The sequence below is a fragment of the Alternaria postmessia genome (assembly GCF_024291825.1).
Source record: "Alternaria postmessia strain BMP 2775 chromosome Unknown scaffold_27, whole genome shotgun sequence".
NCBI classification, from domain to species: domain Eukaryota; kingdom Fungi; phylum Ascomycota; class Dothideomycetes; order Pleosporales; family Pleosporaceae; genus Alternaria; species Alternaria postmessia.
The window spans coordinates 311,185-324,634 of record NW_026260100.1 but is presented as its reverse complement, the minus strand read 5'-3'; the positions used below and the strand labels follow the sequence as shown (position 1 = coordinate 324,634).

Sequence of the window (13,450 nt, the reverse complement as noted above, 5' to 3'; positions counted from 1 at the left end):
AACTGCAAAGTCAACAGGAGGTCGTTCCGTGACGTCTAGGATGATCGACGTTGTTGTCGCTGTTAGCGAGAGCGCGTGGCTGCGTCATGGCTTACAGAAGAAGTCCCTAAAGCCCTCATCGAACATCACACGACGTGAACGCAGCGCGGCAAATTAATGGGATATTGTTGTCCGCCAGGGCCAATGAGAAGACTCACGAATAGAACAGCCTTGCCATGTTCGGGCTTGTCCTGCTTTGGGTTTTTAGCCGGAGCGACCCTGGAAGACGTCATGCATGGAGCAGACAGCGAACACAATACCAGGGCCGGTGCAAGACCATTTCTGATGACCCATGAAACGCCTGGGGTACGTTGAAAACGATGATTGTTGTGTGTTCGTATGGTGCAGAGCTGACGGTGATGTTGAGCTCTGGAATAGTACAGTAGTGTTGGAAGCGACGGGTAAGGTTCGGAGTCATGATGGAAGAGATGCCGCTGGAGTGCCGATTCGTGAGAATGAAACGCCGAGACGATCGCTCGGAAGGCACTAGGGAGGCTCCTTGGAGTAAGCGTGTTCCCGCTGATGATGGGTCATGATGCGGCCAAGGTATCGGTATCCCTGCCAGTCCCGCGTACCCTGAAGGCCGGACGCAGAATCCCTGGGTGGTGGTCTTCCGGGAGATCATGCACCCTGTCCAACACTTGCACCTGCCATCCAGATATGCGTGTCAGAGAACTGGAAGAACTTCGGTACACACTGATACTGACATGCTCAAGACTTTGCAGTCAGCACAATGTGTAATATCGCTTGGAAGATTGAGCTCCATCGGCGTGGACGGCCCGCGTGAAATCCAGGAGGGCGGTATGTGATGCGCGAGACGCCCGGCACTCGCGCAGGCCCAAGCGATTGAAATTCTAAAATTCCATCAACGGAAACCCTGACGTCTGTGCCCGTGACTTTGGGATAGCAGCACGGGCAGAATGCCACGGCCGCACAAGTCCTCGTCGGCGGTCGTACTCACAGCAGCCCTGCAAGCCAGTCCTTCCATTGTTCTAACGGAGAAGTGAGCCACGAGATGGTGTTGCACCGAGCTGGGAAGATGCTGTACGACGCTGGAACGCATCACGCATCACGCATTTAACGACAAGGCAAAGAGGAGATTGCACGGTAACTGGAATGTCCTTTTGGGGCTCTAGGTACTCGGCTTTGCCTGCTAGATCTACAGCGCTTCTTGCAGGAAAGCACATGAGTAGGCAATGGCAGGCTGCGGTGGTATCCCACTCGCGTGCAGCGTGCTTCTCGAAGGCGCTCCTAAGCAAGGCAGAGAATTGCGTGGTTGGATGGCGGGAGGTCGGCTAGAGTAGTGAGCAGATGGTGACAGCCAACGTGGCCCCCGGGATTAGCTGCATGCGCTTGTCGCTGATCGACCCGCCTCTTTCGACAAGATCCTCCACATACGAACGAGGCCAAGACATGGGATAACGCCGCCATCCCGCCCTGGCGGCGCCGCAGAGACGTCGCCTGCTGGGGTCGGAGACCGTCGCTGCAAAAAGGCAACAGCCGTCGAGCCGTCGTTCTTGACTTCCCGCGCTTGCCTTCTTGCTGAAACCAATCTGTCTCTGGTACGCGGCCTAATCATTAGCTGGAGCAAGCAAACATGCGGTGAGCGTTCTCGGTACAGCGTGCTGGGACAGGTCCTGGAGACGTTGACACGGTGCACACGAGAGAGGTTGGGACGAGTCAGTCCCGTGACCGCCCTTGGAGACGACGTCTGTCATGCCAAAGGCGGTGACACAGTTCTGTGCGACGACGGGTTACCACAACACGACAGAGAATGGAAGGCCGACCGCCTCCAATAATTGCCAACAAATCATCCCGCACGCGATGCTTCGCTTCGCCCAGCGGCTGCAGCCATGTGCATCACTGCATACAGACCCTCTCTAATGGGCAACAGATTTTTAGGAAATGCGGTCGAATGAATGGTCAAAGGCAGCGCCATGGTGGAGAGCATTAGACAGCTTCTGCTGCACGACGCGCTTGGCTCGCTTCCGAGGTGCCCTCTGGCAAACTCTCGCGGGACGACACGGTGCTATAGTCTAGTTGACTGCTATGGCTTGCGACGGTCCCTTTTCACGCAGGCGACATGAGATGGGTGGCTACGGCCGAGGCTTCTTTAAAGTGTGCCAAAGGCGCAGCATCGTGTCTGGCTCGTCTCATATTTGTCTCTTTCTGAACCCCAGCATCGGCTGCCGTTCCCAAGCTTCGCCCCCTGCGTAATCCTTCGTCAGCGCGAGCCGTATTGTCTCGACGCCCGCGCGACCAGAGATACAAGCCGCGGTGGATCTTTGGACTTTTCGAGATCAGGTGGGCAGTGTACTCTGGTGTCTAGCAAGACAACCGATCGGTACAGCTCTGGGACCGTGCAGAGAAGACCCTTTGCATCGTCAACACCCCCAAGCGCCGTCGAGGGACAGCTGGCAGGAACCAGCAGTCGGCGACCTACGGCCTGAGTCGTCATCTGGCGGCAGCAGCGTGAGAAGCGTCGGCGAGAGTTGATCCGCGCCGTTGGGAACGTCGCGGACTTTGACTCGATCTCAGCGTGACTGCAGCTTACTTGCTTCCGACCAGCCCACGAGGATTCTCCTCAGGTATCTCCTGGAACGGTCGATCTGCAGTGCAGGGCAGCCTGTCCTGGCACCCTCACCAGGGGCCCTGCCTAGGCTGTCCCAAAAGCGCTGCTGCGCCGGTGCAGCGTCGATTGGCTTGTCTGGGATGCGTGGGCGGATCGCTCGGCCAAGGCATTACTACGGGGCGTGCACATCTTCACTCTAAACCTCGTCCGTCTGTCATCTGCATTGCCGTTGCAAGGGACTGAGCGTCTCGGGCTAACTCGAGTGGGACGTGGGCTTTTTGACAACGGTCCGCCGCCTCATCGCCCGCTCAAACGCAATTTGGACAGGGAACGACAGGCCCACTGACGACGCTACGGTGCGAACGGGCTTCGTGCTGAATCTCGCCAATCCCCTCGACATCGTACTTGAATGCTGCAGGCCCGAATTCCTGGCTCTACATCTGCTTGTACCCGTCGCTCTGACTACTCCTCATCTAGTCATCATCACTTGCTCGCCCTTTCACCCACTCCTCCCTCTTCTTGTTACGCAGCCACTGTTGTGACCCGTGACAACCACCTTCTCCATGGCAATGCATCTCGCCAGTATGGTACACGGCAGCGTTAGGGAGCGCGAGACGTTCCAGCACCCGACCTACTTCCAACAATCGCAGCCTCGCGCATTCCCCATGTCGGGTGTTGCCGCTTCCTCATATCCCGTACATGCTCCTTCACAACCACAGCCACAGCAAGTCGAGCAACAATACCGACAACAGCAGCAACAACAACAACAGCATCACCACCAACAACAACAATACACCCACCAAGCACAGCAGCAACAGCAGCAACAACAACGGCCGCAGTCGCCGCCATCACCACCAGCAGAGGAGAAGAAGCCTTCACTGCCGTCAATCTCAAGTCTCCTCGAGTTTGCCGGCAATGAAAAGGCTGCATCTGAGACGGGTAAGCACTCACCATTGCACCTTCTATGTCTTCATGTCACTAACATTCGTTGTAGCTTCTCTGAGTCCTCAGTCACAACACCGCCAGTCATCATCGCCGCAACTAAGGCAGGCACAGCAGGGAGGGGCACCAACCATGCAGCAACCATCACAGACGGTCTACGCTCAAGTTCCTGCGCCGAGCAACCCAAGGATGACACTGCCTCCCACTCCCCCCATGCATCCAGACGTGGCCCACGACGGTACCCAGTCCCCTTCAGCTGCATCAAACCACTCCGCTGCATCGGCGCCCTACTTCGGCGGCTCGCTCAACAACATGGAGCCTCACCAGCAACGCCAGACCTTTTCGTCAATGCCTCCCATGAAGCGCGACTCGTTGCCATCGCACTCCATGTCTCCTTACAGTACTTCAGTCTATGGCCAGTCTCCCTACCAGTCCTCGCCAGGCGCTGCCTCCTCAACTTCATTCTACTCGCCTGAGCAGCATTCCTACAACAGCGCTGCCATGTATGCGCAGCGACCCCTTCCCTCCAACTTCCAGCCGCACACAATACCATTGCCAGCACCTGTACCTAGCCCGGCTGGCAACGGCTCGAACCCGTGGCAACACCACCACTACATCAGCACCTCCAGCCAGTCCCAGTTTCCCCAGTCCCAGGATCGCTACATCTGCTCAACCTGCAACAAGGCTTTCTCGCGCCCAAGCAGCCTGCGCATTCACAGCCACAGCCACACTGGCGAGAAGCCCTACAAATGCCCCCAGCCTGGGTGTGGCAAGGCTTTCAGTGTGCGCAGCAACATGAAGCGACACGAGCGAGGTTGCCACGCAGCTTCCAGCACCACCCTGACGACATAACGAGCTACAAGCCATCACCAACCGTCTCACGCAATCGGCCTTGACAAGCCTAGACCTACCATCTAGTGGTCTACATCCACGACATGCTTTGTTCAGCCATATCTTGCCAACGATACCATTTGCACGCATCGGAGTTCTGGGCGTTTCCCACCGTGTCATGCATTTCACTGGAGTTTTTTTCGTATCATCAACGATATCCTATATCGCCATCGATCGCGATAATGTACGCTTATTTCGCAAATCTTAGTTTCTAGTCAGGACAGCATTTCGCTATCGCATCAAGGCGCATGGCATCAGCCCAGTCAGTCGCTTTTATTTTCTTGTATTATAGTAGGGAACCTGCATGAGCAATTCAATGCTCCAAGATGCGTCAAAATCGATCGAATCAATACTGTCTACGAAACCAAGCTGTGTTCATGCAATTGCCTGTGTTGATGAGTATTGGTCTGGCAGGGAAACGATGTTTTGCATTGCATGTCAGTAACCTCCTAAACCTAGCGGAAACTGAACACGTCAGAGCTACATGTGACACTCAAACGACAGGTCTTAAGCGCATAGATCGTTCACGACGGGTTACCCATGTCGCAACTTTCGCGTAAGAATTATTCCGCATGCGTCAGACACTCACCGTCAGTCTCGATGACTTCAAAGCTGCTTGCCCACGCTTCTACCACCCATGGCAGTCGATACATGCCCCGGTCTACGGCAAGTTCCCCGACTATACAAGCAGCAATAATGAATATTTGGGGTCTCGCGGATCATCATTGTCACTGGCACATCTCCCGCGTTAATCTTATGCTGGACAATGCTTATTGCGGTGTGTTATGATCAGGGCTCAAGTTCAAGCAGACATTCATCCGTCCACGCTTTTCCCAGGCGAGCCGCATTGTTCTGGAAACGATATCCGCAGATCCCAAAATGGGTTTTCAGGAGGCCAAGTCTAGACTATTGAGGATTCCCGTGTCGCCACGGTCAATACTGATGATATTAAGTATCTGCTAAGAAGTGCCTCGTCTGGAATCCCACAGAGTGTCGGCAGTCGACCCCTACCTCCCAAGGGAGGGCAAGTGCACCAGGATGATGCGCTGAGTCCAATTGTGGTGCGCCGTTGGTTAGGAGGCGTGGAGACAACATCGGGCCACTGACTCCTGACATGTCGTCCTCGGAATATCAAAACACCTCCTGGGTTGCAGTACTCTGCATACTGGCAAACACTGCATCATGTCCTATGCCCGAGGAAAAAAACTTCACATGTCGTCATTTGTTGCTTCTTTTATTCCGAGGCGTCTCGTCACGATTCAACAAAATAGCTTGGACAACACTCGCATGCATCTCCGATGTCCGGCTCCGGCTTCAGCGCAAAGCGGTTCGAGAAGGTCACATGTGGCTTGCAAATACAATCTGGTCTGGTCACCTTCCCGCGCATGCGTTCTAGCACATGAACGCATGAGCCTTGAGTGACGATCGTCACTTAACTATTCTCCGAACCCCGGGTCACTCATCTAACCATGTGGGATCACCAAATAACAAACTCGTGCTTTCAATAATGCTGAAACCAGCATTGTGGCAAGCATCGCAACAACAACGGCTTGTTATCCGAACTCGTCAATGGGGTCTCCACCATGAGCCGACGTCAACATTAGAGTGAGCTCGGTTGCATTGGTTCACTGGCTGCCGTCAAAAGCAAAACAAATGGTCTGATTCCAGACCCTTGTGCAATCGTCTATCCGTTTCGCGGAGGAGAAATCCTTCGAATCCTTTACAACGGACACGACACCGCACAGAGCGCTAACAGTCTTTGTCTCCCCACAGAACGGCGGAAAGCAATATGCTCGGTAGAGGCCCTGAAACTCAACAAGCAATTCCAAGCTCTCGTGCGCATTGATCGTGGAGTAAGTGCTACTTGCCGGGTGTGTGTGATAGAGTTTAGGCGAAGGCTGCCGCTGGGCTCTCTCACAAAAAGCATTCGCGGGATGGAGATGAAGGAGCGCCACCTCGTTAGCAGTTCCCTTGAGTCGAGCTGGTTCCCGGTTCCTGCCAATCGGTTCTTGGTACAGGTGGATCGGAGCGCCCCTTCAAGCCCATGGATCGTGCTCGCGAGAGATCTGCGCATCATCTTGGTTTTGCGCAAGTGTCTCAGGTTCTGGCTCCATCTCGCTTGCAATCATGGCGCATCCAGAACAATGTGATTGATGATGTGGGCAATACGGGCCATACGATGACTACCCATTGGGCGCAAAGCCTACTTCTACAAATTTACCAGCCACATGGCATTTCTGTTGCAGCGCACCCGTTTACAGGAACGGTGCGCCGAAGTATGCTGTCACCATGCGTCCATCAATTCCGAGAACCAAGAACCGATGCTCACGCCCAGCGGCGATCAAGGGAACGTATCGTACCATTTTGCCGCCACGACTGGTGCAGTCAAGTATTGGAGGTACCGAGGGAGGGGTACCTTCGTGGTTACAGCCACTCAGCGTTCTTTCTCGTCAACGACCATCACCAATCAATGATCCTTTGCATCGGACTCAGGCCCGCGACGGTTATTTGTGGGATGACGATGTTCTCAAAATAATGCAGTCACCTGCTATACGCGTAGAGTCCCCAGTGCCAACTTTTGCGGCCTTACATCGCACCCCACGCGCAGCTTCGTCGGACGTACGCAATCCTCCTACAGGCAATCTTTCCCTAGATTATGAACTCTGGGCGACCTGCCTGCGAAATTGTCGCGAAATTGTTGCTACTGCCGCCCTACGCGGCCTTGCGCATAACGCTCTGGACTATCAGCCATGATCCTTGTAAACCTGACCTTCGAGAAGGAGGTTTGCACGGAATTATCCATATCACCGACCGTTGCCCCTCCTTCTCTTCTCCGCTACTCATGACAACGCAAGCCAAGCAGGGACCTTGGTCTCGCATCCTGCCGTGGTCCAGGACCCCTTCTCATCACCGCCAGCTTGCCCGAAATTACCGACACGGTAGAGGAGAGCAGGTGATGTTCGCAAGAAGATTTGCCTAAAGAACCGCGATCGACAGCCGTCCACGCCGTCTTCGTGAGTACTTCAATTGCCGACAGCTATGCCAACAACGGCGGTGGTATTGTGGGTATCCATCGCTTTGGTACTGGCAGCAGGAGCGGTGAGTATCACCCTCCACCATATGCAGCAACGACCCCATACCGATATCTGGTGCCTCGGACATTAATACTAGCCTTCGAGACTTCACGACACAGGTCAAAACGTCGGGGCATCCATAGTGTACCAGCATGCTGCCAGAGTCAGACGCGCACCCGCACCAGCATGACAGCTGTGATCGCCCATTTGCGCTCGCGCGGACGCCCACGCCTACCCTTTGCCCGTTCGCATTGTAAAGCACCACGAACCGCATTCTAGCGCCAGGCGAGTAAATGCTCCGGGGCTAAGGCTTCATGGAGTATGATGCGACTGTGCGGGCGATCTTGAGTGGGATAATCCTAGTTTGCAGTGACAGGCAAGGCTTGTCCCTGCACATCCGCATTGTCCAACTAGACACCTCTCAGTTTCCTCCCCGAATAAAGGAATGTTTGAGTCAAGAACAGCGATGCTATCCTAAGGGCCGAATCATGGAAAGTACCATTGCGCCATGCCGCCATCGCCGGATCATCTTCGTGCTTGCGAGTCGTTCCAAGAGATGATGCTAGCAGCTTGGACGTTGGGCACCGTCGATGATCGCCTCACTATCGCCCTCGCTACCAAATGTTGATTTCGCCGAAAGAGAGTTTGCTGAAGAAGCGATTGAGTTTGGCCATCTTGCGGGAACTAGAATCGCGCATATCGCGCAACTGTTTCGTGTGTCCCATGGTTCGCATCTACCTCGCGTAGAAAAGTTTTACTGGCATCATGCCTGCGCGCAACGTGATGATGATCAGATGATGGATTACTGGGCTTTCCCTTTCATCTTCAAGCGACGTGAGGCGTCGACGCACTGGGGTTGACCACGTCATCGCTCTAATCATTATTATATCGTTGTTAAGGCGCTCATAGTAGGTCCTTTTAAGGTAAGAGTGTCCGTACACGTGATCTTGTGAATACGGGGAAAGTCCTTGTTAACGTCAGGCACACAACGCGACAAACACGACCGAAGTTTAAGAGCTAGGAACGACCTGGTTGCACTCAGGTACACATGCTGCCTAAGGAGCAGATCAACCATGCAATCGGGCAACAATGAAGCTGTCGTCAATATGTAAGGATCACGGGCGCTTGGTAATGGCAAAGTTGAGTTGCCCATGGCGACAACATGTTTCCCATTGTCAAACCTAGGCTGTATTCTCCTATGTCATTCTTCTATCATCATCCCTGCGCTGCAACCACTTCGTGCTTTCGCGTTCGGTTTGGGGGCGATGCGACAACCATGCAGCCCACGAAAAGAAAGCTACCAGCTAATGCCTAGTACGCTCAATAACCGAGGAGGGATGTGCAGGTGGCCTCATAAGGCCATCGATCAGGTTTCCCTAGATTACTGAAAGCATCGAGTGCGATACGTGGGCCGCGGCGCGTTTCTGTGAAGCTGCTCGGTAGGTGTACCGACTGTAGCCGCCGAAGGAGGCTCAAAGAAAGTTCGAAGTGGAGAGACCTGAGCGGTGTAGTTAAGTGACCGAGTCGGAGTGAGCTACAGTTGATCATCATTACGAATTGCGCCATCTAGAGATAAGTTCCTGAACGCGAGGCCGATTCAACTTCGGAAGAGTTGAGCACATCTCAATCTGTTTTCTATGTGATTCCCTACGGACCGAACGTGATATTGCTATCCACATCTCTCGTAGTAGTGCTGATGCCAGATGTGAGCTGAGCATACGAATACGTCTGGCTTTCGTCGTATCAACTTGGAGATCCAGGAGTGATACCCCAAAGAAAGCGAGTGACCGCACTTCTCCGAAGACTCATACGCAACGTGTCTTTACTAAAATACGAAAGTGCCTCGTGTTTGCAGGTATCGCGAGCCAACCATGTCACGGAAGCGATACAAGCACCCCGTTACTCAATACCACTTGGGTTTGTACTGTAGTGTAGAATGACTCGTATCACAATGGTCAAGTGCTGTGGCTTCTCCGATGTTGCCTACTTTGGCCCGGTTGCAATACCTTCAAGTCATCGGCTCTCGATTGTGAACTTCGCAGATAGTTCTTGTAGCTAATGTCACGAGAGAGATGAAAACAGCTCATATGAGTTGTTCTGGTGTTCATTTTCGCATAGGTGTTGTCTGGGTTGCTATATTCCTCAGTGGCTCATCGCTATGCGCTATGGCAATATTACTAGATTTTGAGTAAACTATGGCATCAAACATTAATCGAGAGTTACAAGAAGTACAAGGTCCCACAGTATGTGTGACGAGCAGTGAGCTAACTGACGGCTTCTTAACAATATAAATATGCGTGGATGACAAGAAACTGAAATGCTTACAAAGGGCTCATATCATGGCACTTGACTATACCGCACACGGAAGTACCCTCCATGAGCCTCTGAATAGATTGGCTTTGTTGTAAGAGGTATTGGGACCTCTGATCCTACCAGTTCGTACGGTCGCTGCAGCTCTTGTGAGCGATCCTGGAACTCGACATTGAGAACTAATGTAATCATTCCACGGACAACTGTTTTCTCGATTTGAGCATATGCTACATGATTATTTGGGAGATAAGCCATGCTGTATCTGGAATTAGATGGCCTGTGGTCGTTGTCGTGTGTGAGGCTCCAGTCGGGCTCTTTTTCAATCTCTGCGGCCAGAACTTGGCTCGAGACTGTACTGTCGGAAAGCAAGCTGATGGTACTACATGCGCGTTGGATTGTTTTTTGCACTGTAGTGAGTTCGTGGTCAGGAAGGCGTGATTCCGCAGGTACGTACAAGACCTTGCATGCCCACTGGCCTACATATTGCATCTCGATATTGAACAAGATAAGTATATGAGATCTCGATGGCCCCTGGAAAAGTATGGCGCCTCGACGGTGATCGGATGGTATGCGGTACTCAGCCTGCGATTCTTTTCCTTCCACTAAGGCGCTAAAGCTAGTGGTCCAGTACCGCGGACGAAACAAAGCATCCTGGCCTGCCGGTAAGCGGACAAGAAGTCCAGAACTTTCTCTCTGAGGACTAGAGTCATGTGTCACGAAGATAGTCTTGGGAGACGCATCCACGTTTTTAACAGGGGTGAGAGGCCCAATAATACGAGCATCACGCGCGTACCTGTTACTTGCTTCTGGCCCGAGGCGAACGACAGGTAATCCAATTTGCATCTGAGGCGAGCTATAGGTCGAGTTGTAGTCATTGCAATTCAGAATTGCCATACCGTATGGACCATCGTCTGGATGTATGACCGGGAGAACAATTGTCAGTCCTTTGTTCGTCATTGAGTATGGATTCTCGAGAGTTGAACCAGTCATCGGAAATAGATGGTTGATTCCTCTGAAATGTGATGGATGTGGAGCTAAAGGTCCGCATGTATCGCCCTCTATGCCCCCATATCCAACTTGCCATGCAAAGAGAGTCTCGTCATCTGATCGTTTCATGATTTCTTCCTACTACAGGTGAGCGAATGTTTCCATTGGATGGGACAAGTATTATATGATCGTACCTGTAGACGGATAAATGCCCTGCTACCCTCTCCATACAGTAGCGGCATATTGACACCGAAAATCCCTAGTAGGCAATATGCCATATCTTTGGGCCGGGTGGTAATCCTTTCGGAAGCCCATGACATACGCTGTGCAACACTGCACCTGCGGGCGTCCTCACCAATCAGATACTCTTTAGCAATCCCTGTTCGAGTCGCTACTAATTCGACCAAGGAACTTCTTGTGCCTATCCTGCTCCAGGCGTCGGAGCCGTTTACATAGAACACCACAGACTGGGGAGCTATCAGCTCTTGCAATGTCCAACCTCTCGTCCACCATTTGCTTGCTATCACCTGATATGTGTTCTCCACATCTTCAGTGTTGAGCGTTCGTATGCTAAGCGGAATTGTTACATCTGATAAGTAGGCATAGCAGACCACAGCTCGTTGATACCATGTATACATGGAATTGATGGCCTCTGAGAGTTCTGTACTGGAGGATTTATCGATACAGCATGTATCAACCCAAACAAACTTTATCTTGTCTCTTTGTGCTTGATAGCAACATTGTTGTATCTTCCTGAATCCAGACTTGCTTTTCAAAGCGGGCGTCCAATGCCTGAAGCACTGGTATGTGACTTCTTCGTCTTCCCACCGATGTGAGAGAATAGCGTAGGGCGGTATGGAAGAGCCTTCGAACTCCTTGAATGTCAGATCAGCTGCGTTGAGTAGGCGCATGTTGTCAGGTTCTCATTCAACCTTTTCATTTGTAAATACACACAGGTAATTAAAAGGTTCAACGAGCGTAACTGTTATGTATGAGGAGTGTGTTTGTTGCAACATTGTAGGCGTGGGTGAGGTCCAAGACAAGGCTGAGCTAAGAGGGCACGGGGGCGGAAACCTCCATGTGACGTCCTCGTATCGCAGGGCAGCTAGCAAAGAGACGGACTACAGAAACCGCACTTTGCGAAAAATTTAAGATGAAACACATGAATTGTGCTGAGAATAAAGGAAAGAATAAGACCTCCTTCGACACTAAGATACACCACGTGTAGTACTGATGTACGAAGGGCATTGAGGAAGGACCGTTGCCCTATGAAGGTTCAGTTTTGTGTCATGTTCGTGATGCACACGCGATTCGGTCTGCAATCAGCTGATAGTCGTAGTATAAATACCTATTATGATAACCTTCTCCAATGCGGCGTGGAAGAGTATCAAAAAGGCTGCCCTGAACTCCATAAAGTACCTCTGAGTGCAACTCAACTGCCCTGCACGATGAACACATGAAAACTTTGATACTCGTAGTCTCAACCTAGAGTTCGATCATATCCTGCTCTTGCTGACCCATACCGAACCAGCTTCCGATGGCGTTCCACGCGCTCTGCTTCTCGCCTGGCAACTGAATTCCATCAATCTCTTCTTGTGTGACGCTGTACCACTCTTCCTTCGGGATCCATCCAATGTAGGCACGATCTCCGAATCCTCCGATCCAGTATATCTCCTCAACGACCAGACGCACCCACTTGCTCTCGTGGACGCCTGAGCCCGGTAACCACCACGCGGCATCGGGGTGTTTCTTGACATAGCAGGCTGTCACACCCAGCTTCTTGATAGCATCCATATCAATGTCTTCCAGACGGCCGACAAGCGAGAAGCGAGGGAGCGCTGCAGGACTGCGCCATTTGTTGTCCTGGGGGTGCCATCGCATGCTCAAGGTAATGTTGGAGCCGGCGTCTACGTTCTTGAAGGAAGTGGCGATGGTGATGGCGAGGATAGTAGGGTTCCCTGAGTCTGACTCGCAGTCGCCGAAGTAGTCCATCAAGCCTATGGGCGCGCCTCCAACGTCCGAGGGTCGTTGCTCGGTGGTGTGGGTGTTGGGAAAGATGGTGGACAAGGTGCCAATGGTCTCTAGACGCATGATCCTCCGGGCTTGAACGGCGGACTCGTGAACGGTTGGGATCTTGAAACCGGATCCATCGCTGGAGGACGGGTTCGTAAAGAAGTTCTTTGGTGATGGCACGTTGGACGCTGCAGTAAAGGTGATGAGGCTGGCGATGGCAGCTTGGAGACGCATCTTGCTAATGTCTAGATTTGAGTAGCTTGAAGGTATAGACAGGTATCTGGAGAGCTAGATAGCTATCACGAGTTGTCAGTGAAGGTGGTGATGGGTGGCAGGCAGCGACGCGTTCAAGCGAAGCTACGGGACGCATCATGCGCATCATGCGACCCTAAACAACGGCGGGGATCTCCGGCTGGGGCCATGATAAAGTCCATTGCGGAAGGCATGGCTGCAACCGGCGTGAATCCGATTCAATGAAAAGCGACTAGACAAGGCATAGCTGCGCTGCGTGAAAGTAGCCTGAAGATCATTGGGGAAGCTCGCGTGTCTAATCTGTATTCCGTTCCACTTGGTCATGATGGTTCGCATTATCTTATCTGATCATCTCTGTACAGCTGTGGAG

General features: G+C 52.5%; 2 protein-coding genes across 2 annotated transcripts; one reads left to right on the top strand and one right to left on the bottom strand.

Annotated features, from left to right (window-relative positions):
* Nucleotides 1-3,174: 3,174 nt before the first annotated feature.
* On the top strand, nucleotides 3,175-4,405 carry J4E82_005315 (uncharacterized protein; the record flags this gene model as incomplete). The annotated part of the gene is made up of 2 exons (XM_051731582.1): nucleotides 3,175-3,550; nucleotides 3,606-4,405. The coding sequence occupies 2 exons, from the start codon at nucleotides 3,175-3,177 to the stop codon at nucleotides 4,403-4,405; spliced, it is 1,176 nt and encodes a 391-aa protein (XP_051588772.1).
* A 7,895-nt stretch (nucleotides 4,406-12,300) lies between these two features.
* On the bottom strand, nucleotides 12,301-13,062 carry J4E82_005314 (uncharacterized protein; the record flags this gene model as incomplete). The annotated part of the gene is made up of 1 exon (XM_051731581.1): nucleotides 12,301-13,062. One exon carries the CDS (start codon nucleotides 13,060-13,062, stop codon nucleotides 12,301-12,303), a length of 762 nt encoding a protein of 253 aa, XP_051588771.1.
* Nucleotides 13,063-13,450: the final 388 nt, after the last annotated feature.